The following is a 26980-nucleotide window of genomic DNA, read 5'->3' as shown; positions in this document are numbered from 1 at the left end:
TTATACAGACTGTGGGAATTGTAAAAGGAGGTGACATATAATGAAGACAACTCACAATCTTCTTGTATCCAGATAAAAGTCAATTTCTAAAACATGTAACTTTGTGCAGAATCATACTTTATAGCAGAACAGTACCAGCTAAATTCTTCTCTTTAATTCTGATGATATGAAGAACAGATTTCTTGGTCTAAGTGCAATTACTACAGTTTTATATTGGAATAAGAAAAGAATCTCAAAATGAACCCTATTCTGACCTTATAACATAACAGAAAAGCAAGAGTTAAACAATGTTTCAGTTTTGTTAAAGCATAAGACCAGAATTTTGTCCATAACAAGAATATGGTAAAAGTATCTTGCTACTTTGAAAGACAGTAAGAGAATCTTAACATGGTAAAATTTTTCCAAGTCAGTAAGTCAAATGAAACCCAAAGAATCATAATATTCATAGAAGAGATTAAGCATGGCTTGGTCTGATATCCTGTCTGGGTATTTCCATTTTTTGCCACATTCCTTATCAACAGGTGGACCTGCACTGCAAGCAGTGAGCAGAGATGCAGGCAGCGTGCAACCTGTCACTATCCCAATGGACAGCTGCTGCAATCTGCCACCTCCCTTCTCCACCAACCAGCACCAAGGGCAGGGAGAAGTCACAGCAGGGCTACTTGTGTCAACACATGACTGATAAAGATCTACTTAATACCAGTCATTCCCCAAAGCTTTGGTGATATCTCTAAATCAATGGAGTTCACTAACTTCACTAGTATTTCACATTTTGAAAACTTTTAATCCCACACATATGCTATCCTTTAATTTTCAAGTTATTAATTTGTTCAATTAAAAACATTCAGCTGACGCAAAATTTATGTTTTGGAGCTTTTTAGTTCAGTTAAGAATTATTTTGTTATAGTAACATGTTTATCACGAACAACTTCCATGCCTATCTGGCAATGGTGAAAATCTGAGTATGTGATTCCTTGAACATTGGCTGGAAAGTAACTCCATTGTAACAGCATAAATGATATATCTGGAATCAAGTTACAGTGGAGAATTAAAAAAAAAAACCCAACAATCAATACATACTATTTCATTAATTCCACTAAGTTTCCCTGTAGACAACTTTGGTCTTGAAGCAGGCCTTGGAGGGGGTACAATGGTGCCTACAGAAAGAGGAGTTGTGGGCCTTGCTGAAAGAAAGCAAATTTAAGAAAATCAATATTAGAAAGGTCACACTGAACATAAATATGTACTCACTTAAATAGAATAACTGGAAGTTATGCTTCAATCTCCATTTTGTAAGATTTACCACTAATCATAAATGTTTTTAAAATAGGGCCATGTGATACCCTGAAAAGTGACTCTAAAAATGGCATCATGGGCTTCCTCATTCCTCTCAAGTGATTTTATACTAACTATTCTCAGAGGTTTGTATGTAAAAAGATGATGTTACCTGAGTTCTCTTTTGTGTATAGTCTATATGGATTCAGAATATAGGACAGTCTTTATGTCTCACCACAAATGGAAAATTCAGTGGAAATTCATATTTGGTCCTGGCTGACAATGGCATAACTCTGTTTACATCAAATTATGCCCTCTGAAATTCCACTGACTTCAGTAAGTATACACCAGTATAACAGATAAATTACTCTGTTGATTGCAAGAACACAGTAACTCCATATTATCTCTTAACCAAACTATGAGAAGTAAAAAGCAGTTAAAAAAAATACTGCCCTCATGTCCTTCTAAACCTAACAGACACAACTAACAGATGGTGGCAGCAGTACAAAGATGCCACTTTTACATAGTCACTTCCAAATAGAACTGTACTTCAAAATAAATGAGATGCCATCCAATGAGTATGCCAGATCTAAAATTAACTTCAAAATAGACTGAAATCCTAAACTATGTCGTTGCAGCACATCCTATCATCTCCCTCAAATTATTCTGGATGGTTCTTTTTTAATTAAATCAGTTAATGTTATTTAAAAATGTAACTTTTAAGTATGGGATTTTCTCAGGCATTCAGCATAACTCTGCCGTCATTGGAGTATGGGAGTTTCATCACTGACTTGGGAAGAAAGAAATTAGGCTAATACTGACCACATCCACCTTAAGAGTTGCAAACTCAAATGTCCCCAAGTAAATTCACTTCTGAAATATCAGTCATTCCTTTAAAATTCTTGTTATGCCCCAGGAAGATAGTGCATGCTAAACATTAAGTAGTCTGCTGCAGTATCACAGGTATTCAGTGAGTCATGGCCCACTTGTCCAAATGCACTTTTCCTTTGCCCTCTTAGTATGTAGCATTACCACGATATCATCCACGCTTCAAAATACTGGGTGTTAAAAAGGAACAGTTTTAAATCCAATTTATCTAACTGTATTTAATCTGAAAACATCTATACATTCCTATTTCTAGAAAAGCAAAGCTCTGCACAGTTAAGAAAAAGCAATGCCTTTAATCAAATAATTTGAATTTTTCTTCTTATTTCAAGCTGAATATTTATTTCATTGTCCTAACTTTGAAGGAAGTTGGTGTTAACAAGCAGTTTAGTACATTCTAAGAAAGAAGATGAGTTAATTTTAATGTAAGGTGAGCAATAATAACAAAAAAAAAAAAATCAGTCCAAAGCTTGCTTTTTGGAGTCAATTAGCAAAGAGCAGTACACAATGCATGCTTGCCATACCCTTATTTGTATGAACACAAGAAGACACTAAACTATTGTGCTGGTTTTGGCTGGGATAGAGATAAATTTCTTCATAGTAGCTAGTATGGGGCTATGCTTTGGATTTGTGACCAAAACAGTGTTGATAACACAGGGATGTTTTAGCTATTGCTGAGCAGTGCTTACACAGAGTCAAGGCCTTTTCTCCTCCTTACACCACTCCACCAGCGAGTAGGCTGGGGCTGCACAAGAAGTTGGGAGGGGACACAGCCAGGACAGATGACCCCAACTGACCAAAGGGATATCCCATGCCATATAATGTCATGCTCAGCATATAAAGCTGGGGGAAGAAGAAGGAAGGGAGTACGTTTGGAGTGATGGCATTTGTCTGCCCAAGTAACCGTTACGTGTGATGGAGCCCTGGTTTCCTGGAGATGGCTGAACACCTGCCTGCCGATGGGAAGTAGTGAATGGATTCCTTGTTTCACTTTGCTTGTGTGTGCGGCTTTTGCTTTCCCTGTTAAACTATCTTTATCTCAACCCATGAGTTTTCTCCCTTTTACCCTTCAGATTCTCTCCCCCATCCCACCGGGGAGGGGGGAGTGAGCGAGCAGCTGTGTAGTGCTTAGTTGCTGGCTGGGGTTAAACCATGACAACTATAGTCCAGGAGTGCTGAAGACGATGCAGAAGAAATTTCAGCAGCAGTGCCAGTTTCTTCAATGAATAATTGTTCGTGGCATAGAGTATTACTGAAAAGGTCACTTTGGTCCTCAGAAGCACAGCTGTTGGAAGAATTCCCAAGCAAAGCAGAAGAGGCAAGGCAGGCATTTTCAGTTTTAAAATGCAATCTTTGGGGCTCCTTCTTGTCTGTGCTTGTGTGTCTAATTGTAAGTTCATCAGTAAAGGAAATCCACTGACTCTGAGACCATGAAACAGAGGATAAAGTACTGGTGCTCCCTGATGGTGCTGCCGTAACACCAGATTTGCACTAAGTGCTAATGGTAAAGTCTGGTGAAGATGGGCTTCTAGACCCAGAATCTATCTCGTGTCCAAGCAAAGACTGAGATACTCTACACTCAGGCAAATCAGTGGTAGATGAGGAGGAGCTCCTATTATGCTCTTTCAGTGTAGTTGAAGGAAAAGGGAAGAATTGAAACTAGGAGCAATACTGAAATGATAAAAATTTCAATATGAATCCAGACTTCAAAAACATATTCAGTATCCACTGCATGAGGATTACTAGCCAGCATGAAAAATAACTGCTCTACTAGGTTAAAAATTTTACCAAAAAAAAGAAAAAAAACCCCAGCCACATATCATGTGTACTTCATTCATACTGTCAACCATGTCATTTTCCATTTTTTAAATAAGACAAGTAATTTATTCTGTTTCTCTCCCCTTAAGGCCCTACTTCTCATGACTTTCCTTATTCCTCTAACTTCTTCCCTGTCATGGTTTCACTTTCTCTCATCTTTGTCTTTTCCTCCTTGTGTCCTACTCCATGTTTGTTTCCTCTCCACAGCTTTCTGCTTTTCATTTCTTTCAAAGTTATTTAATCAAACCTACCCTTCTCTGTTCCTTCCAAACATTTTTATCCTCTTACCCTTAACATCTGTAATGGGAAGGCCCAACATAAATTGCTGTCCGGTGAATGAATGAAGACAATGCAGTCATGAGATCCTGTATGATGTTCTTCTGTCTGTATGAATCTGTATCTAGTGAGTAACTGTATGTATGAGACATCATCTGCCCCAGTTTATTTCCTCTCTCATCCTAGAGTCTTCAGGCTGCTGGAAAACAGGTATTTTTCCACAAGTATTCCCTGCACTTGGCTATTGCCTGTTGCAGTAGATGACAACAGAAGCAGCAAATGCAAGGTTAGTAAATTCTCAACATCTTGCAGATTGGCAAAGCTAGGAACAACAGCAGAGTGGCATACAGAATTAAAAAGAGAGCAACACATTTAAAAGTTCAGATCAAAAGTATAGGTGTCCTCTCTACAGTTGTCCTTTTGTCATGAAAAAGTATATTCTCCAAGCCCAAATAAACAGATTTAACACAGCTTTCCCTTTCTAACAGGTATTTTAAATATAATTTGAAGGTTTTGAAATACTACTACAAATCCTATACAAAAGCAATGTGGAAATGTGCAAGACTATTTTAAAAATACACATGGATGAAAATGAAGAAGAGAAATAAAAATAAGCATTTTTATAATATCAATAGCTGCCTAAAAATGTTTGTTGTGCTTGTTCAAGATAACAAAGTTAGCTTAAACTTCTAATAAAGCAGGATTATTCACAGATGACCAAAGTTTACTTCTATGCTGCATAAACCACTGTCTGATCAAATACCATGGTAGTTTAGGTGTTCAATGATTAACTCAGAGTTACAAAACAATATCTAAAGAAATGTTTTACAGTAAAAAGAAAAAAAAAGTATCTGTGGGACATGCTAGATCATGACATGTATATATTCTGGACACAAAATATTTGGATTGAGATTTTCAAAAGCTTTAAGCATCAGCTTACCTATACTGACCTTCAAGTTGAAGATAAAACACCGATTTCAAGGAAAATACAATCAGATCAAAGTTGTCTATTTTTTAAAGTCTTCATAACTAAGCTGGAGGTTAGTGAGCATCAGAAGCTAACTTGATTTAAACAACATCATGAAATACCCCAATTCAGTATTTTTTTTCCAAACGCATTAGTAATTTGTTATACTTTAGAACACTCGGATTCCATGGATAATTTCACAAATGTACATAGCTTAGTTAACTCCTAGAACAACACTGCTTTAAATAATTATTTAGCAGATAAAGTTTGCCAAGGCACAGATGTTTCATAACTAAAATCTACTTACGCCCACAGGGCACTATATTCCACCAATTTCAATGAAATATAGAGCTCTCTGCATAAGCCACTTCCAGGTATGCGGGCTCCGGCAGATGACTCCCCCCAGATATGGCTACAGAGGATGTTACGGATCCCAATTACCTGTCACTGCTCATCAGCCAGAGGCTACTCTCTCCACAGTTCTGCTGACAGGAGGGACTGTATGAACATTTCCTAACCTGGCAGGTTAGGCAGCCAGGAGGGCCAACCGTGTCCTGGGGTGCATCAAGCACTGTATTGCTAGCCAGTCGAGGGAGGTGATTGTCCTGCTCTACTCTGCACTGGTGTGGCCTCATCTTGAGGACTGTGTGCAGTTTTGGGCACCACAGTACAAAAAGGATATGAAGCTACTAGAGAGTGTCCAGAGGAGAGCCATGAAGATGGTGAAGGGTTTAGAGGGGAAGCCGTACGAGGAGCGGCTGAAGTCACTTGGTCTGTTCAGCCAGGAGAAGAGGAGACTGAGGGGAGACCTCATCGCAGTCTACAGCTTCCTCAGGAGGGAAGGAGGAGGGGGCAGGTACTGATCTCTTCTCCCTGACCACCAATGACAGGACTCGAGGGAACGGCAGGAAGATATGCCGGGGCGTTTTAGGCTGGACATTAGGAAAAGGTTCTTCACCCAAAGGGTAGTGGAGCATTGGAACAAGCTCCCCCCGGGAGGTAGTCATCGCACCAAGCCTGACAACATTCAAGAAGCAATTGGACAACACCCTGTCATGGTTTAACCCCAGCTAGCAACTAAAGCACCACGCAGCCGCTCGCTCACTCCCCCACCGGTGGGATGGGGGAGAGAATCGGAAGGGCAAAAGGGGAAAACTCGTGGGTTCAGATAAGAACAGTTTAATAACTAAAGTAAAATAAAAATAGAACAGTAGTAATAGTAATAATAACAATAATAATAAAAGCAAGTAATAATAGTACAATAGTAATACAAAGCAAGCGATACACTCTGCAATTGCTCACCACCCGACGACCGATGCCCAGCCTGTCCCCCAAGCAGCGATCATTGCCCCCCCCCCCCCCCCCGGCCAACTCCCCCCGCTCATATACTGAGCATGAAGTCATGTGATATGGAATAGCCCCTTGGCCAGTCTGGGTCAGCTGTCCTGGCTGTGCCCCCTCCCAGCTTCTTGTGCACCCGGCAGAGCAGGGGAAGCTGAAAAGTCCTTGACCAGTGTGAGCGCCACTTAGCAACTACTTGGCACTACTTAGCAAGAACCAAAACATCAGTGTATCATCGACATTGTTCTCATCCTAAACCCAAAACACAGCCCCATACTGGCTACCAAGAAGAAAATTAACTCTATCCCAGCTGAAACCAGGACAGCCCTCAGACATATGTTATGATTTTTGGGGTTGTCCTATGCAGGGACAGGAGTTGGACTTGATGATCCTTGTGGGTCCCTTCCAACTCAGGATATTCTATGATTCTATGATTCTAACCTGCTTTAGCCTCCTATCCAGGTGTAGCAATAAAGAAATGGATATAGTAACAACCATCAGTACAACAAATTAAGTATCCTTTGCCTTCCTCTACAGACTCCAACACCAGATCGAAGCAATAATGCAGCTAGCAAAACACATTATTTTGAGAAAGCACAACTTCTTTTCAGCATATTCATAGAATCATAGAATCATTTAGGTTGGACAAGATCTTTAAGATCATCAAGTCCAACCGTTAACCTAATACTGCCAAGTCCACCACTAAACCATTTCCCTAAGCGCCACATCTATGCATCTTATAAATATCTCCAGGGATGGGGACTCAACCACTTCCCTGGGCAGCCTGTTCCAACGCTTGACAACCCTTTCAATGAAGAAATTTTTCCTAATATCCAATCTAAACCACCCCTGGCGCAACTTGAGGTAGTTTCCTCTTGTCCTGTCGCTTGTTACTTGGCAGAAGAGACTGACCCCCACCTCACTACAACCTCCTTTCAGGTAGTTGTAGAGAGCAATAAGGTCTCCCCTCAGCCTCCTCTTCTCCAGACTAAACAACCCCAGTTCCCTCAGCCGCTCCTCATAAGACTTGTGCTCTAGACCCTTCACCAGCTTCATTGCCCTTCTTTGGACACTCTCCAGCACCTCAATGTCCTTCTTGTAGTGAGGGGCCCAAAAATGAACACAGGACTCGAGGTGTGGTCTTACCACTGCTGAGTACAGGAGGACCATCACTTCCCTAGTCCTGCTAGCCACACTATTTCTGATACAAGCCAGGATGCCATTGGCCCTCTTGGCCACCTGAGCACACTGCTGGCTCATATTCAGGCGGCTGTCGACCAACACCCCCAGGTCCTTTTCTGCCAGGCAGCTCTCCAGCCACTCCTCCCCAAGCCTGTAGCGTTGCATGGGGTTGTTATGACCCAAGTGCAGGACCCGGCACTGAGCCTTGTTGAACCTCATACAGTTGGCCTCGGCCCATCGATCCAGCCTGTCCAGATCCCTCTGTAGGGCCTTCCTACCCTCCAGCAGATCAGCACTCCCACCCAACTTGGTGTTGTCTGCAAACTTACTGAGGGTGCACTTGATCTCCTCCTCCAGATCATTGCTAAAGAAATTAAACAGAACTGGCCCCAACACTGAGCCCTGGGGAACACAACTTGTGACTGGCTGCCAACTGGATTTGACTCCATTCACCACCACTCTCTGGGCTCGGCCGTCCAGCCAGTTTTATACGCAGCGAAGAGCACGTCCATCCAAGCCATGAGCAGCCAGTTTCTCCAGGAGAACGCTGTGGGAAATGGTGTCAAAGGCCTTACTAAAGTCCAGGTAGACAACATCCATAGCCTTTCCCTCTTCCACTAAGCGGGTCACCTTGTCGTAGAAGGAGACCAGGTTAGTCAAGCAGGTCCTGCCTTTCATAAACCCATGCTGACTGGACCTCATCCCCTGGGTGTCCTGTACGTGCCGCGTGATAGCGCTCAGGTTGATCTGCTCCATAACCTTCCCTGGCACCGAGGTCAGGCTGACAGGCCTGTAGTTCCCCAGATCCTCCTTCTGGCCCTTCTTGTAGAGGGGTGTCATATTTGCTAACCTCCAGTCAACTGGGAGCTCCCCGGTTAGCCAGGACTATGGGGGCATTATGGGGGCTTCATTCTGCTCCCCATCCCTGTCTTCCAGCTCGGGGGGCTGGGTACCCTGAGAACAATTGGTCTTACTATTAATTATATATATAAATATATATATATATAAAATTTATCCTTAAATATGTTACAAACGTGGATCCACTAGCCAATAATCTTGACCGGATACCTAAGTGAGGAAGAGACAATCTAATGATTTCTGTAAGCTAGATTTGTTATAAACCATAACTTTTAAGGAACATGAATTTGTAGTGGAGGAATAAGTTCCACTTAAAACCCTAAGGGTTATGTAGCAATGCTGCTTGCTGCTAATAGGACATTACTAAGGCCAAGTAGAATTAGCACTAGTTGTCAGAATTCTCCTATTGATATATGTACTCTTTCTTACTGTTCTTCAACCTGTATGATCAAGTACAGATGAAAACAGTTAGAAAGCCATGATCGCAAACAAAGAAGTAAGGTCTATTATAATTTTTGGAATAAGAATACCTAGCTAAAAGAAACAGTGAACACTTCCTTTCTCAGTCACATGGGAGGTGAAGAGTCTCTACATTAAGACAGTAGGGGTTGGAAAATAGACATGCAGTAGTTAGACTGAAGAGAACTATGAAACAACGTATCTGCTACTGTTAGTAAATAGTAGATTCCACCTTAAATCCCCTGAGATAATCAACGTAAATAATTTAAGGAAATAAATACTTTTAGTAAGCAGGTCCTAACATAGCCCTAATATCTGTTTTTGTTTTGCTCTCTCCTTCCTCTTTCTGAACTAGTTTCTCAACATCTCCTGCTCTCAGCCTTTTCAACACACATACCCATTCACATGCTATTTTGCCTCTCTCTCCCTCACTGCATTTTGAATGTAAAAATCAATATTGCCTATTTCTGTAAACTTTTTTTTCCCCCCAAAGACCAAGTTTCACGAAAGCCTGCCAGTGTTCTGCCCACACTAATATCCTCCAAAATCCTGCACCCAAAATTCCCATGCAGTATCTGCCCCCTCCCCTCACCTCCCACACTCCTCAGCCCACCCTCTTCCTCCCAATACACCTGCTCTCAGGTGGTGCCAGGAACTCCCCCTTAATTGCAGTCTCAGTCCTGCCATTTTTCTCCCTCTCCCCTTGGATTATGCCCACACATCTCCGAAGAGATTAATGGTTTCCTACAGGAAACAAGTTCCTCACAGCAAAGCTCCACAGTGGCTTTGTACTACATATAGCTCAACAGGCTTTCCTGGAAAGAAGAAACCCATCCCTGTTCACAGTGCAAGCTCAGCATCTCTCAGTTGCTGTGACAACCTCCATTTAACTTCCCAACTTTACCAACTGAAAAAATAGAATTATATTCTTCCTCCAGCATAGATGATGATCATTTTTTGTAAAGGGAGAGAAGGAAAGAAAAAAAAGACAAAAGCATGATAGAATTTTCCTAAGGTTTCTAGTGTTCCCTCTTCCCCCTTGCTCCCTAGCTTGAAAGCCTGATATACTGCACCCTGAGTTGTGTATTACTCATAACATAGGATACTGCTTTACAAAATTCTTTAATTTCAATAGTCAAAGCACATCCCCTTGCAATGACTAAAAAAAGCAACAACAGAACATCCTGAAGAATATGCAGAAAACATTTTCTACTATCAAATATTTTACCTGAGGAGGATGAGGATGCCAAGGAGGCTGAAGAGGAAGATTCAAGAGGACTGCTAAAGAGTGGATCCCATGCCAGAAGGTCACTGTTCCCCTTTCTATAGTAACAGTTACAATTGGAATATTAATGAAAGATGTATATACTCATAAAAATAAAATTACAACTTTGGTAATTCATCTTCTGTATTAGTCTTTGCATCTAAAAATTAAAAGTACTTACAAATTGCAGGTCAAGGAACTGATTTACATGTAAGGAAACTATCTGAACTGATACCTTGGTGCAAGTTTGTGTGTGGACATATTTGTTAATGTCAGTAAATTTTTTTCATTTTCGACAAGACATACGTCTACAAATCAATTTGTTTTAGTATATATATATATGAGCAATGTATATAGACCTGTCCAAATTTGGGGCTTGTAATCTTAAACACTTTACAATGGAACACTATATGATGGAAACTAAACCCATCTTATTTAAAATCTGAAATTTTAATAAAAAACAATATTTTGTAATCACATAATTATAAATATCAATTGAGACAGATCACAACGAAGCAAATGCATTAGAAGGTGAAAACAAGTGAATAGAAATCTCCATTGTTACATAATTACTCCTTAACTCTTATGATGCAATAGATGCCTGAGTTAAAATAGCAGTCGACTGATATTTCCAATGAGTCTCGGAGTCTTAAATCAAAATAAGACCAAATTCCCCCAAAACTACACTTGATATAATTTTAAAAGTTGAACTTACTCATTAGCTGGAGTAGAAAGCTTTGATTTTGTTAACTCTTCACCTAAGCAAAAGACACAGTATTATCACCACTCTAAAATAAAAATCTTTCAGCTTCATTATAAAAAGATAGTAAATGTTAATAGTTGCAGTTCAAAACTAATTATGAATTATTAAAATAGAGAAGAGAAAATGCATTATCTCTGACAATATAAATTCAGATGCTCCTGAAATACCTTCTAAATGGAGAGGACTAAACAGAGCAATGCATTTCAGGAGAAAGTGTTGGTCACTTGAAATTTCTTCCTTAAATTATACTGTTTACATCAATATTATTCTTCAGGAAACCTGGCTTGGTTTCCCACTGAGAAAAACCCTAAAGGACAGAGACTAATTCTCTAATGCTCTATCCTCTATCTCCATGGCCATGTTTTGTGTTTTTGACTATAAAACAGAGAGAGTGTGCTTTGCTGTTTTGTGGATGATACTCAACTCGAGCGGGTAGAAGGGTTTTAAGAACTTACACAAGAGTAATTTCCATTGTATTTCCCCACACACACACCCCTTTGGCTCTTGGACTTGTTCCTCATTCACTGTCACAGCCAGCCTCATCTGTTTCCCAGAACAGGGAACAGCTGAGTATACAGAAAAAGAAGAGGTCTTTGGGCAGCATCTGCTAACTGCTTTGAAATTTTGACCAAATAACTTAATTTTGCCCTTTGAATTTACTGTGAGTAGTTCAAAGACAAATATCATAAAGGTACCTAGAACTGACAAGAGAAATATTTTTTCTACTTAAAATACAAATACTTAATAAATTTATTTCTTCAATAATAAAAAAAAATTTTCATGCTATGTTAAAAAACTAACATAAATAGACTAAAAGTTAAATATTCACACTTACTAGATGACTTTTGATTCATTTGTGCCTGAAACAGAAAAAAACCAAACCCATAAGAATAAATTATTTTACCAGCTGTCAAATAAACCACTTAACAGTCCCAGGGTTCTTATTTCCACTCAACTTTCCATGTGATATTTTGCTTTCAATGTCAGGCAGAACATTCTGGAGCTTGCAGAAGACCAGAACATGAGCCAGGACAGAACAACTAGTGCGTGCCCGCCACACTGGTAAGAAAAGGCAGGAATGAAGACTGCAGAGCTGACAGAGGCAACAGTATGACTAAATCCCTGGACAGGCTGGGCCAGTAAAATTAAACAGCTTTTATATCACATGGTATGCTTGACAGGTAAGAATAGAAACATTCCTAAGGTTTTCCCAATAACTTTCTCACATACTACACTTACTTGGTTTTAATCTAAAAACATGAATAAAAAGCCATTTTGTACTTACAGAACTGTGTTTCTGCTTTCAAAACGTGGAGGAAAAAAAGAGAAAAATAATCATTAATATTTTAATATGCATATTTTCCTTAAAATCAGAGTCATCTGTATTCTTATCTGAATACTGTACTAGCATACTTCAATACTATTCATTTGTAATATCATCCCACGGTATAAAGGATCATTCTGTGGTTTGGAAGAATACATACAATAAAGCTGCACTGTAAAAGTTATATGTATCCACATTATATGATCTGTTTTAAAGGTCTGTATATTATTGAATACGAATTAGTAAACTATGTTAAAAGCCATGCTCAGCTAACTCCATATATATTCAAATGTCTTGTGGTGGCAACAGCAGAAAGACAAGGACTGAGCACTCCCAAGACTCAAAGTAAAGTTAAAATCTGAAAAGGGAGAATTACTTAACATTACATTGCAATAAAGTGTATCAAAGATATAAATAAAGAATAAAGTGCACAAGAAAAAAAGCATCATTGAACTTGAACCTAGAATAAATTCTGAACAGTAAAATATATGTTAACACTAAAGATTCCTTACCACTTTTCTTCTCTACTCATTAAAAATACAAGGAACAAAATTACTTACAGATATTGCTGGAGAAAGAGCAATGTTCCCTATAGATACTTTTAATTCATCCAAGGAAGGCATGGCATATTGCAAGCTATTATTTGACTGGACAGGCTTTATTTCTACATGGAACCTCTTGGGTTCATCATCTTCAGAGTCAGAATCACTGGATGAATAGAAATGGTTCTCTTTGGTATGTTTTTCTCAGTTAAGGTGGAAATACTTCAAATTAATCTGTTTAATCTGTTTCATAATTACTCTCTACAAAATGCTCATATTAAGTAAACACCACAGATAAACAATGCTGCCTAAGCTCTTTCTGTGCTTATACAGACAATTCAATTATATCCACTGTCCAAAATTCACAACTCACAGTTCAAATTTAGTTTTTATATTCCATTCATCTTCATAACGGTATTCTGTTATCAAAGGCATGATGTCATATAACTGAACAACTGCATATTTGAAAGCATCAGGATAAATGAAAGATTCTACAGTAGCAACACTTCTGTATGTTAAATTTATGATTTGTAAAACAAAGGATTCTAATGCATGTATGAAAAACGTATACATTGTAGAAATCCTTTTAAACCAAGTGAGGGAAACTCCTAGCCTTTTTAATTAGCAATGAAATGCCCAAGGTACCTGTACCAAGCATAACAGTAGAGGAAGCAGCAGCCACCATTGCCCTTTTTGCAGAGGCACTGAAAATTTTGCAATAAAGGATGCCAGTTACACAGAAGGCTGTACAGTAAGCTAAACCCCATCAGCTGCTTAAAGCACTGTCATCCTTGGCTAAAAAGGAACCACAATGACAACTCAGTCCTCAAAATAAGCAAAATATACAGATGAATTTAGCCTTGGTTCCTTATATGCACAGGAACTTTCCATCATTTACCAGCAGTCCTGGTCAACCGGGGAGGTCCCAGATGACTGGAAGTTAGCAAATGTGACACCCATCTACAAGAAGGGCCGGAAGGAGGATCCGGGGAACTACAGGCCTGTCAGCCTGACCTCGGTGCTGGGGAAGGTCATGGAGCAGATCATCTTGAGTGCCATTACGCGGTACATGCGGGACAACCAGGGAATCAGGCCCAGTCAGCATGGGTTTATGAAAGGGAGGTCCTGCTTCACTAACCTGATCTCCTTCTATGACAAGGTGACCGGCTTAGTGGATGAGGGGAAGGCTGTGGATATTGTCTACCTGGACTTTAGTAAGGCCTTTGACATTGTCTCCCACAGCATTCTCCTGGAGAAGCTGGGTGCTCATGGCTTGGATGGGTGCACTCTGCGCTGGGTTAAAAACCGGCTGGGCGGCCGAGCCCAGAGAGTGGTGGTGAATGGAGTCAAATCCAGTTGGCGGCTGGTCACAAGTTGTGTTCCCCAGGGCTCAGTATTAGGGCCAGTCCTGTTCAATATCTTTATCGATGACCTGGATGAGGGGATTGAGTGCACCCTCAGTAAGTTTGCAGACGACACCAAGTTGGGTGGGAGTGCTGATCTGCTGGAGGGTAGGAAGGCCCTACAGAGGGACCTGGGCAGGCTGGATCGATGGGCCGAGGCCAACTGTATGAGGTTCAACAAGGCTCAGTGCCAGGTCCTGCGCTTCACTCACAACAACCCCATGCAACGCTACAGGCTTGGGGAGGAGTGGCTGGAGAGCTGCCTGGCGTAAAAGGACCTGGGGGTGTTGGTCGACAGCCACCTGAACATGAGCCAGCAGTGTGCCCAGGTGGCCAAGAGGGCCAATGGCATCCTGGCTTGTATCAGGAATAGTGTGACCAGCAGGACCAGGGAGGTGATAGTGCCCCTCTACTCGGCATTGGTGAGGCCGCACCTCGAGTACTGTGTTCATTTTTGGGCCCCTCACTACAAGAAGGACATCGAGGTGCTGGAGCGTGTCCAAAGAAGGGCAATGAAGCTGGTGAAGGGTCTAGAGCACAAGTCTTATGAGGGGCGGCTGAGGGAACTGGGGTTGTTTAGCCTGGAGAAGAGGAGGCTGAGGGGAGCCCTTATTGCTCTCTACGACTACCTGAAAGGAGGTTGTAGTGAGGTGGGGGTCAGTCTCTTTTCCCAAGTAACAAGGGATAGGACGAGAGGAAACGGCCTCAAGTCGCGCCAGGGGAAGTTGAGGTTGGATATTAGGCAAAACTTCTTCACCGAAAGAGTAGTCAAGCACTGGAACAGGCTGCCCAGGGAAGTGGTTGAGTCTCCATCCCTGGAGATATTTAAAAGATGGGTAGACGTGGTGCTTAAGGACATGGTTTAGTGGTGGACTTGGCAGTGATCGGTTAACGGTTGGACTCGATGATCTTAAGGGTATTTTCCAACCTTAACGATTCTATGATTCTATGAACTGCACTCAACAAAAGCTCTGAAAGGCCTATGCTAAGTCTTAAAAGTGGCAGTTGTTTTGACAAGAAACAAGTTGAAAATTTTCCTCTACTGAAACATAGAAGTGTCTTGCCACCTAGGGGGAGCATACATATTCTATACATGACTTCTGTTATTTTCACTTGGAAATATGCCAGCCATTTGAATGAATTCTCTTCAAACTGTTCCCTGACAAAGATTAAAACCCTGAACCCTACAGACATTCCAAATCCAATTCAACTGACAGAAACCCTGAGATGTGGTGAGGAAAAAGTCAAACGTCTTCATCTTACAGGCTATCTGTCCCCCAAAATGGATCACATCTGGAAAAGAAAATTTTAAAAGACAAGTCGTTTTTCATTTCACCAAAAGATTTCTTGCCTTGAAAGTTATCACCGAGTTTCAAGATTCATTTCCTACGAATCAGGTGGCTCTTGTAAAGTGGTATGAGCTGACCACTGAGGTATGTCTATTAAACAGTTACTGACAAAGTTCAGTTCAGACCTGAATGCCATAAACTGAAAGGTCAGTCAGTAATTTTTAGGATAAGTGTTTTTCCAACACTTAAGACCGGCCTTATTAAGACTGACTGCCATTATGGTAAAATAATGATGTCCAACAAATCATCTCAAGAGTTCCCATCAACAGAATAAATATACACTCTTGGAGGCTAAGGGAGGAAAAGAGGAAGGGAACTGATGACTTCATAAATCTGTTCAAGATTTTCAGAAGCTGAAGTACTACCTGGCTGACAGGAATTGCAAACCACTGAGCTTTTTCACTGGATTTATGGCCTTTTGCATTGCTTCATGACAAAAAGGATAATGGAGAAAAGGACGCCAAGGTGAATCATTTACAAAGCATGAATGTTATTCACTCCTGCCTCCATTTCATAAAAATATGCAAAACATGAAATAATGCACACACACACCCCAACTGGTATTTTGCTTTTATACCAATTATGTAAATAAGATATGGCATGAACTATTTTTATCAGTACAGGAACCTTCACTGGGGGCAACAGAGGCATATTCAGCAAAGTTGATGAGAACAGAGAAGCTATGATGACAGACTGGCCCACTTTAAGGTGCTCTCAACTGGTTAAAAGTTTTCACAATTTAAAGTAATTGTAAAGTGTAAGTTTACCTTTTATTTTATCTGTAGTCCCCAGAAAAATCGGTGAATACATTTCCAAAAATTAGCTATCTTGCTAACATATTAGGCTTGCTTAGATCTACAGCAATTATTCCCAGCTCTTAAGTAGAGCTTCCCTCTATTTCTGATGGAAGAAAAAAAGAGGACAAGAATCTTTTTCTTCAAAGGAAGAGCAAAGAAAATCATGAAATCCATAAAAAATTACTCATAAAAAAACCTATTCAGCATATCAAAACTATCATTAAAAATACAATAAAAGCTAGAAGCACCAATTAGAAACAGCATGATACTTCATTAATTAACAGAAATTCTATTTCTAGACTGCTGGAGCTCCCAATCTTTTTAATCGTGTTATTAAAAAGTGGGGAGAGCGCAGGTATAGAATAGAAAACCACTCAGTATGTTTAAAAGAGTTTATAAACTTTACTTTACAAACTCTCTGAAAGCTTTTCATAGAGAAAGAGCTACATGGTTACCTTAAAGCTTTTGTTCAGGGTTTTTTTTGGTGGATTTTTTTTTTTTACTGTCAGACAAAAAACATCCTCTTAAAGTTCCTAAGACATCTGATCTAAACTTTAACATTTACACACACACAAAATCTAAGCTAGACAAAATTTTGTGCATTTTGCAGAAGCTATGAACATAAGACTACAAGGTTGCAACATAAGCATGAATGTCATTCATCTTCCTTGACTTAACACTTTAATGAGTACTTCCCCTCCCTGAATAATTGTAATAACAGGACATAACTTGGCACAATAATAGCAAAAAGGATATCCTGTGATGCTTCTGGTTTAATGCTGTATCCTTCATCATCTACATCAGGAATGTTCTAAAAAAAAAAAAAAAACCAACAAAAATGATGGTATTGACAAATAACTAAAAAAAAAATGTTTTTCTTACATCAGACAATTTTATATCATTGACAAATTAAAATTTGATTACAACACCTCATGAAAGTCATTTTTATTCATTATCAATTATTACAGTTATCTTAAGTTATGCTCTATAGTTCAGAAGTAGTGTGACAGATAAGATACCTCAGGAACACAATGCAACAAAACAACCTCCAAATTTCCTATGAAAACTGGCAAGTTTTAATGCATCTGCTTTTACTGGTATTCTATCAAAAAGGTCAGAAACCAACAGAAGCATTTTAACTTTATTACTGAGTGTTAAATAAGCCTACAATCCTCAGCCCCAAATATTTTCCCAATTTCTACTTCTAATTCTTTCAGCTAAGCCACTGAAGGCTCTGATGGTGCAGGAGCATAACCTTTCAGTCAGTACTTTAATATTTGAGTAAAAGCATTCCAGGTTATACAGGTTGCAACTTCCTCTCTCCCCCTTGAAAAGACAGCAAGCCTGTATTGTTGCTTTAGCAAAGAATATCCACGTTAATTAAAATGCATGAATGAAACTTAAAATACAAGCGCTCAAAATCAGGTTCCAAAGTTTTCATTTATGCATCTCCAGCACCGTCCTGGATTTTTAAAGCTAATAAGCATCTGGGAACTTCAAACTAGTTCAGTTTTTCAGTTCTTGCAGGCAATTAAATATTAATTCAAGAGAATTATGTTTAAAATCATTTAGAATTCTTAGCTAAGCAATTAGTTTCATAAAAGTGCTTTGGGACAGAGAGAAACAAGTCTCCAATATGATCATCTAAATTTTAAAAATGTGCAAAAACCCACACTTGTGTATATTATATATAAAGGGATAGACTTGGATACACAGATACTTTCCCCATTCAAAACAGAAAAAGGAAAGCCCGCTCGTGACTTTGCATGCATAGTTAGTCTATGTGAACTGCTGAGATGCTACAGTAAGTTTATTACATAAAACACAACCCAGATGTCTTCAAAATTTCACCAGTTATAAATTTCTTATAAAAATGACAAAGGGTGGAAAAGATACTTAATGAACCTTTGTATTGACAAAGACAAATTGTGTCACATACAAGCAAAATGGTACCTCAAAATCTTACTTACAAGTTAAGTAGCAATTTCAAAATATTGTTTTCAACATTTTGAACAGTTGGACAGTTCTGTTTTCTGAAACATCAGAACTTTATTTACTAATCTACATTTTGTAACAGCAGTAGAAGACACAGCCCTTCGGGTGAGATAGATACATAATCACAAATCTCATGTTAATGAAGGCATTTACATTTACTTGACTAATTCTTAGTCCCTTCTCCACACTCCTACAAAGACAGAACTATATGTTATGTGGTGGATCACAGTGCATCTTTTAAGTACCAGGCACACAATGGAGACAAGACCTGATTTGCCTATCACGCTGAACGGAGGAAAAAACCACAACTTTCCTGTATACATGTGTCATTTTTGAACCAACACAGAGGAAGATCTTTGCAAATTTTGGGTTTCCGTAAAAAGTAGTTATTAATATGATTGGGGATGAAGGTCTAGCCCCCTACCCAAACATGTTATTTGTAGTATTTGCAGTAGAAATAAGCTCAGTATGGATGTGACTTGAACTCTCTGGAAGTCACTGGAAAGATGGACTTCCTTGGAAGAAGGTTTCACATTCTCAGAGGTTCTATCAAGCAATTAAACATATAACTATAAAAACCACAGAGTTTTCCCTGTGTTTGCAGATGTAATACAGCACATTATTGATTAAGGTATTATATAGTTTTAAATATACATAAAAAATTTAGCGTTTATAACTCTGCCTTTGCATTAGTATGTTCTACAAACTTTCTGGGGTGAATAATTTTTTAAAGAAATAAAACATAAGGACATAATAAATAACTAAGTAAAACTGCCTATACAAAAAGCATGAGGACTGAGCATTCTATTCCCAAAACTTATTTTTAGAGTTTCAGTCAATACTTTGACTCAGTTTCCTTGCTCTGTTCCATCTGGCATCCAAAAAGCAATGGAAGAAGCCATACCATAACCATGTCATTGGTTCCTCTGAGGTACATACAAAGGACAAGAGAGGAACATATGGAGCATACTGCAGTCTAGCTACTTCATTTGGCCCTTCCTCAGCAACGTTAGCACTGCTCACAGGTTGGTCAATAGGTCAAGAAGCAAAGAATCTTAACTGCACTTCAGTTTGATTTCTGCCCATTTTCTCTTCTTCCGGGATATCTACAGTGGTTATGAGAGCACCTTATCAAGTTTTCCTCAGAGTATGCTTCAAGATACCACTGAGCTGAACAGCTCACTGTTTCTTTTTTTGCCAGATGAACTTTCTACCATTTTACTGAACTGGACTGACTTCCTGTACATCCAGACGAGGATCAAAGCGAACTCAAAGTAAGCAGTTGAAACTCATAACCTGAACAGGAGAAAAAAGAGCCTCTCCGCTTTTGACATATTTGATACTTGACTCAAGTATATCCTTAGGTTAAGACAGAGGTATAACGTATTCTCAGTTTCCTCTCCTTAGGGTGCCTATTAACCCGAAAGACACAAAAACAAAGAGCAGCCAGTCACTTTCTTCCATTGCCAGATCTGCAGAAAGAAAATCAGGCATTCAAAGTGCTCCTGCTGTCTTGTACTGTGACTACAAAGCCTCGTACCCTGTATCAATGGCAGCTATTCAAAATATGTCAGAACTAAACATTACAATATGTAAATAAATAAAAAAATATTTAATTTAACTAAAGGTTACACTTGTGTTCCACAAATCAGAGTTTGAAAGTTCCAAATTCAATCAGTCCCTAGCAATAAAAATGGTGTATAATTCTATATAACCTTTATTATGCTACACTCATATGTAAAGAGGTTAATGAAAAGTTTTGGATGCCTTGATATATTTGCATTCCTGTTTCCTATGAAAAAAGGTTCAGCATTATTTTCTGTGCATCTGTGGCTCCCTTCTTAATTACTTTTGAACTTACTGGACAATTTTAAATTGATTTGACAGACAGAACAGAGGACTCAAAGATAACAACATTACTACAGTCTTCATGAAAATAGGCAATCAAGTAGAAGAGAGATCTGCAAGTATTCCAACCAAGGGAAGGGCTGCAATCCAAACTCAGATCTTACTGGACACAAGTGGAACCTTGTAAATGCTTCCCCAGAAGAAAAGTTTCTACTAGAGCTCATATCTTCCTATAGACCATCCCTAGAGACATCGCAAACCCATGGGATACAAGACAATTAGTTCTGCCCATAGAGAAATTTGCCAGGCAATAAACGCACACAGAGCCAAACTTCAGTTGCTGTCTCTTTCTAGTGTACACACAGTTAACTTTCTATTTTTCTTAATTATCAAGGCTTAACTTAATGGAAGTTACATATGTAGATAGACATATAACAGCACAGGAATTTTGAATCTCATGACATACTGTTATCTATATTTAAACAGAGACTGCTTATTGAAGAGGTCAATCTTTTTAGCAAATACCAGTTCTCAGTTCACAGCTGTCTGAACATAAGCAGATAGCTTGCCAAAGATAAATTTGAGAACTTCCATTTTGGTACAAAAGACATTTCTTAGGACCATCTCACTGCTTTGTTTTCTGAAAACAGAGAATACAAGTTAGAACACACTGCATTATACATTTTGGACTAGTGAGAAGGCCCTAATAGTATTGGCTACATACTGTATGTTGAAAGAGCCACAATATCGCATAGAACTGGTAGATAAAGTATTGAATTCAGTTCTTACCAAATCCTTAATTTCTAAAGTTTCAATATATTTACCTCAGTGCTTATAGCTATAAATAATTGTAGAGTGGTTTTCTCTTACATTCCTTTCATACAAGAGAACAACAATTAAAATTCTTGACAAATAAACAAAAGGCACATTTTAAAAAAAGATCATATTAATAATATAAAAGCCAGACGTAGAGATTTTCTGTGAGTGACCAAAGCTGACCAAAATCATAATTGGGACACCTTAAATAATTTGAATTTTCTGAGGGCTGGTTCTCAGTATTTTCTAGCAATCAAACAAAAATGACAGTTGCTTTAATTTTTTTTTTTGCAATAATTCTTTTCCGAGTTCAATTTCTTGAAATGTGCAATTTATTGTAAAGATGCATACAAAACAAATCCTCATAGAGATAAAAATATGAATGGCTATAACTATTTAGATCAAGTTTGAAAAATGAAACAGAAAGGAAATCTTAAAGTAAAAGACAAGAAAAATGAAAAACATTTGAAATGGGACCTTCTAGAAGAGGATGCCAGCCTTAAAATGTAAAAGCACTCTGGGGTGCTTATTTGTAAGGGGTGAAATTAATCTCATCTATGGTATGCTGCATCATTTTCCATGAGGAGGACAGTAATAGCTTCTGCTATTAAAGCATTCAACCATTCAGAATAATACTGTTGCTTGTGAAAAGCAGGAAGAAATGATAGACCACATTTTAAATTCCAAATGCATTCATAAAACATTGGGCATAAAAAAAGAGAATGCAACAAAAGTATTAGTTTTGTTGTTAGACACTATGAAAGTTAGGTCTTTTTTTTTTTAACCATATATAAATTACATCTAGACAGAACAATTAAATGATCATATGGTGTGCCTCATGCAGCCAGAATGTCAAACACATTTACAGTTGAATTTGTTGAATTATTTCTTTTTTAATGTAGAAACCAAAACAAGCAAGGAAGAAAATAAACACTGCACATCAAACCCAGTTGTGTTTCACTCCAATGACTCAACGTGAACTGTCGAAAGACATTATTTACATGAAAAATCTGATAATTATAGGGATGATTCTAAAGTTACTTTACTTTAAACGTACCCAAGAAATGTGCTCTAAATCAAGATGACTGTACAGGATAAAATAACTGTCTCAAATGATGCTTATAAGGCTGTTCATGCACATATAGTTCTATTATGTGGCAAAACTTAGTTTTCCTTCTTTAGAAGAATAGTCCTACTAGATTTTTTTAAACCAAGTTTCTCAAAATAAGTTTTAATATTAGGTACTAAAACTCCCAGATATTAAATGCAAAGAAGAAAATCCACAAAACAGGTGAGCTTGGAAACTTAAATTGTTTAATATAATTGCCATCTAAATAAACGAACTGAAAAACAAATCAGTCTACATAAAGTCACTTAAATCATTCTGTAAATTATTCCCTACTATAGCTACAGGGAGCTGCAATCTCCATTACATATAATTCAAGACAACATACATGTTTAAATAAAAAGAAAATGCTCAATTAAGGAAATAAAAAAACATTAACATACCAATTTCATTTGCAACTGTCACTTATTTGAATTTAATAAATAAAATTGTAAGACATATCACAGATCACACTGAGAGCAATGAAAAACAAACTATGAATAAAGTGCATTGAGATACTACATTTAAAGCCATATTTAAAAAGTATATTCCTACACACTATTGCCAGCGATCACACAGAACCCCATTATTATTAGAAGGGTTCTCCAAAGAGACAGTAGTAAGCAGAGGAACATGATGATGCAAAGTTGGGTCCTCTGAACCTTTTTCTTACTTAGAATCTATTAGTCAAGGAATTTAAACTATTAACTTGCAAAACAAAGTAGCAAATAATTGCAGTAAAAACACCTTGTTTAAAACCTAAGATTGTTAGGAAATATAAATGTATTACTGATGCATATTTGTATATACTGCTAAAGATTATGTTCTGAGCAAAATTAACACTATTAACACTTCAACTATGTTATCAAAATATTAAATCCTCTATCACATAAATAATACATTGCAGGTACTGTATATAAGTCAAGTTTCATCAGATTGTAGTGCTTGACAATGTTAGCATATGCATTTGTGTTGAAAATAAGTCTACTTACAACTGAGTCTGTATCTGGACACTCCCTATTAAAAAAAAAAAAAAAGAAAATATACCATTATAGAATGCACAAATTATTTTATTCATACAGTTCTGGTACTTCCTTTAATATTTTCAATTAATTTGAAACATTGCATGTGACCCATTTGCCACTCAAACTCTGTTAAAATTTTCGTTATAAATAATCCAGATTCAACTGAATGAGATTTAAATAAAAGAAGCTGAAAGTTTATGCTAAAAACACTGCAGAAGAAAAATTCATAGTAAATGGTGAAAAACCAAACTCACATTCATAGTGGAAAAACAAAATTAAAAAAAATCAGTGGAAGTCTGGAGTATCATGCTGTATTTTGGATGAATATACTTTAAGAGTCAGGTCTCTATGGATGATGTGCATAATAAATAAAAGTCACCAATCCTAATGAAATAGTCCACACGCAATTGCAAAACATTTTGGACAATAACCAGTTCTTAAAGCAATTAAGACTATTCTTAAAGGAATTCAGAGCTTCTCTCTTTTGGAATTTCATTCTTAGTTTGAGTTTGTCAAGCACAGTTGCAGTCAAGCACCAGAAGATGCTGGAAAAAATAATAGAATACCCTGTTAAGACACACTTTAAAAAAAAAAAAAAAGTTGTCAGCAGAAAGGCAGTGATTGCAAGCACGTTATTCACAAGTGTTATATTTTTCTGTTATAACTTGGATTTAAGGAGTAATATTTAAAAAAATTAATCACACTGAATCTCTCTCACTGATGCATGCAAAAAGCAGAAGCAATTACATTTACAGTATGTGGAAATACTTGAGTAGCATACAGGTCCTCTCTAATCTGCACCCTGACAAATAATGTCATAAATGCCAGTGTAACTGAACAACAGTTTTTATATAGTCAAACTGAACATCTTAAATGTGTACTTATTAAAAAAAGAGAAAAAAAAATCAAATTTGTAGCAAACTAAATCATCTTTTCTGAAAGGCTAAACAGGTTAAATGTAAAAACTACAATGTCTTTAAAAACAGATATGAAAATGTGCTAACATGGAAGCATTAATACGGAATTCAGTACAGGCTGTTAAGGAACTGACAGTGATATGAAGGATCCCGTCTCCTCTGAAAGGGCAGCCCTACACAAAAGAAAACACATGTGACCAAGTTTCTAACTGACTTACATCTTATCTCCCTCTGCTGGCTAAGCTGAATTCACAGCAATAGAAACAGCTATTTTAAAAGTTATTTTACAGAACAAAGAGACAACATATTAGATTTCTTTCAAAAGGTATAACAAACAGATGTTCATAGAATCATAGAATCGTCAAGGTTGGAAAAGACCCTTAAGATCATCGAGTCCAACCGTTAACCGATCACTGCCAAGTCCACCACTAAACCATGTCCCTAAGCGCCACATCTATCCGTTCTTTAAATACCTCCAGGGATGGAGACTCAACCACTTCCCTGGGTAGCCTGTTCCAATGCTTGACCACCCTTTCGGCGAAGAAGTTTTTCCTAATATCTACACCTAAACCTCCCCTGGCACAGCTTGAAGATGTTTCCTCTCGTCCTATCACTCATTACTAGGGAGAAGAGACCAACGCCCACCTCGCTACAACCTCCTTTCAGGTAGTTGTAGAGAGCAATAAGGTCTCCCCTCAGCCTCCTCTTCTCCAGACTAAACAACCCCAGTTCCCTCAGCCGCTCCTCATAAGACTTGTGCCCCAGACCCTTCACCAACTTCGTTGCCCTTCTTTGGACACGCTCCAGCACCTCAATGTCCTTCTTGTAGTGAGGGGCCCAAAAATGAACACAGGACTCGAGGTGGGGCCTCACCAGTGCCAAGTACAGGGGCACTATTACCTCCCTGGTCCTGCTGGCCACACTATTCCTGATACACGCCAGGATGCCATTGGCCTTCTTGGCCACCTGAGCACACTGCTGGCTCATGTTCAGGCGGCTGTCAACCAACACCCCCAGGTCCTTTTCCGCCAGGCAGCTCTCCAGCCACTCCTCCCCAAGCCTGTAGCGTTGCATGGGGTTGTTGTGACCCAAGTGCAGGACCCGGCACTTAGCCTTGTTGAATCTCATACAGTTGGCCCTGGCCCATCGGTCCAGCCTGTCCAGATCCCTCTGTAGGGCCTTCCTACCCTCCAGCAGATCGACACTTCCACCCAACTTGGTGTCATCTGCAAACTTACTGAGGGTGCACTCAATCCCCTCATCCAGATCATCAATGAAGATATTGAACAGGACCGGCCCCAACACTGAGCCCTGGGGAACACCACTCGTGACTTGCCGCCAACTGGATTTGACTCCATTCACCACCACTCTCTGGGCTTGGCCGTCCAGCCAGTTTTATACCCAGTGTAGAGTGCACCCATCCAAGCCGTGAGCAGCCAGCTTCTCCAGGAGAATGCTGTGGGAGACAGTGTCAAAGGCCTTACTAACGTCCAGGTAGACAACATCCACAGCCTTCCCCTCATCCACTAAGCGGGTCACCTTGTCATAGAAGGAGACCAGGTTATGTTATGACATCTGCTTTTAAAAAGCATCTGTACTCAAACAAGACAGCCTGAAGTCCATAAAAGTTAAGAAATGTGAAAGATTTGAGGCAAACTACAATGAAAGCAATTTAGCCCATAATGAAGATTTTCAAAATTAGCGAGCTAATAGATCTCAAAAAGTAATGGCATATCTAGTATCATTCCGAAGATTGACAGTACCTCACAGGATCCATTCTCAAGATACAAAGCAAAACTCAATAGTCTGCAAATGCTGGTGAAGTGGAAAATGAGGACATCAGGTTTTAGATGGATGTGCTTTTACATTGCTAGATGCATGATCTTTCTTTTAAGATTAAAGAACTAGGTCATGCTTCTACTATAAGGTAACATTTCGGCAAATGGGGACTCTGTAAGGGAATTTGAGGGCTGTAGCTAAAAACGAAACCAACCAAATCATGCAAAGCAGTGATTAGAAAAAGAAGTGAAATCCTTGACTGAACCTGTATAGCAATATGTAATAGAATACATTGTATATGGTATTTCCCTGTGTAAAACCATTACTAGATACAATATCCAGTTTAGATATCAACACTTTAAAAACCTGTATTGATAAACCAAAAAGCCTACAAAACATGAGAGTTTTTCTAGGTGTGGAAAGCCTGCCCTACACAAACTAAACAAGCTTACAGCCTAATTTAACAGAAGATCAAGAAAGAACTTGACCTTTATGTGCAGAGAAGTTTCTGATGATATGGAGTTCTATCATGTACAGCCTATAACAAGATCATCAGCTGAAGATGAAATCAGACAAAATTTAGACTAGCAATAAAATTTTTTAAAGCGGTCATAAATAACTATTATAATATTTTACTTAAGCACATAATGGATCCTCTATTATTTGAAAACCCTACATTAAAATGTGATGTTCTAGTTCATTTAGAAGTTATGAATTAATGCAAGAATCTCTGTAAAAGCCTATGGCATGTGTTACATAGGAGGTCAATATCATGCAGTCATACTTCATTCTTTCTGACCTCAGCATCTATTAATTTTTGTATTGTGTATAAATATAGAAACAAATAATATAATATAAATCAAGTTTCAGTCCAACTTGTCGAAAGCAAGTCAAATTATTTTCCCATTTCAGAGTGGCTGCGCTGATTTATATTTTCTGATTACATCATTGTGCCATGAAAAACAAAATTTCTTCTACAAAGAGAAATCCGT

General features: G+C 38.5%; 1 protein-coding gene across 1 annotated transcript in view; it reads right to left on the bottom strand.

Annotated features, from left to right (window-relative positions):
- Positions 1–26980, bottom strand: part of LOC104021663 (F-BAR domain only protein 2) — a 105168-nt gene that overhangs the window by 26198 nt on the left and 51990 nt on the right. The window contains exons 11-18 of the mRNA XM_087770798.1: positions 23260–23284; positions 17260–17314; positions 12973–13151; positions 12374–12385; positions 11924–11948; positions 11041–11083; positions 10290–10384; positions 1081–1184 (exon numbers count right to left, since the gene is read on the bottom strand). Coding sequence (XP_087626924.1) covers positions 1081–1184; positions 10290–10384; positions 11041–11083; positions 11924–11948; positions 12374–12385; positions 12973–13151; positions 17260–17314; positions 23260–23284 — 538 coding nt within the window. The remainder of the gene's footprint in view (positions 1–1080; positions 1185–10289; positions 10385–11040; positions 11084–11923; positions 11949–12373; positions 12386–12972; positions 13152–17259; positions 17315–23259; positions 23285–26980) is intronic.

Source organism: Nipponia nippon, unplaced genomic scaffold (assembly GCF_047370975.1).
Source record: "Nipponia nippon isolate SJK-2023a ecotype South Korea unplaced genomic scaffold, ASM4737097v1 scaffold_33, whole genome shotgun sequence".
Lineage (NCBI taxonomy): Eukaryota > Metazoa > Chordata > Aves > Pelecaniformes > Threskiornithidae > Nipponia > Nipponia nippon.
This window is presented reverse-complemented; position numbering and strand designations above follow the sequence as displayed.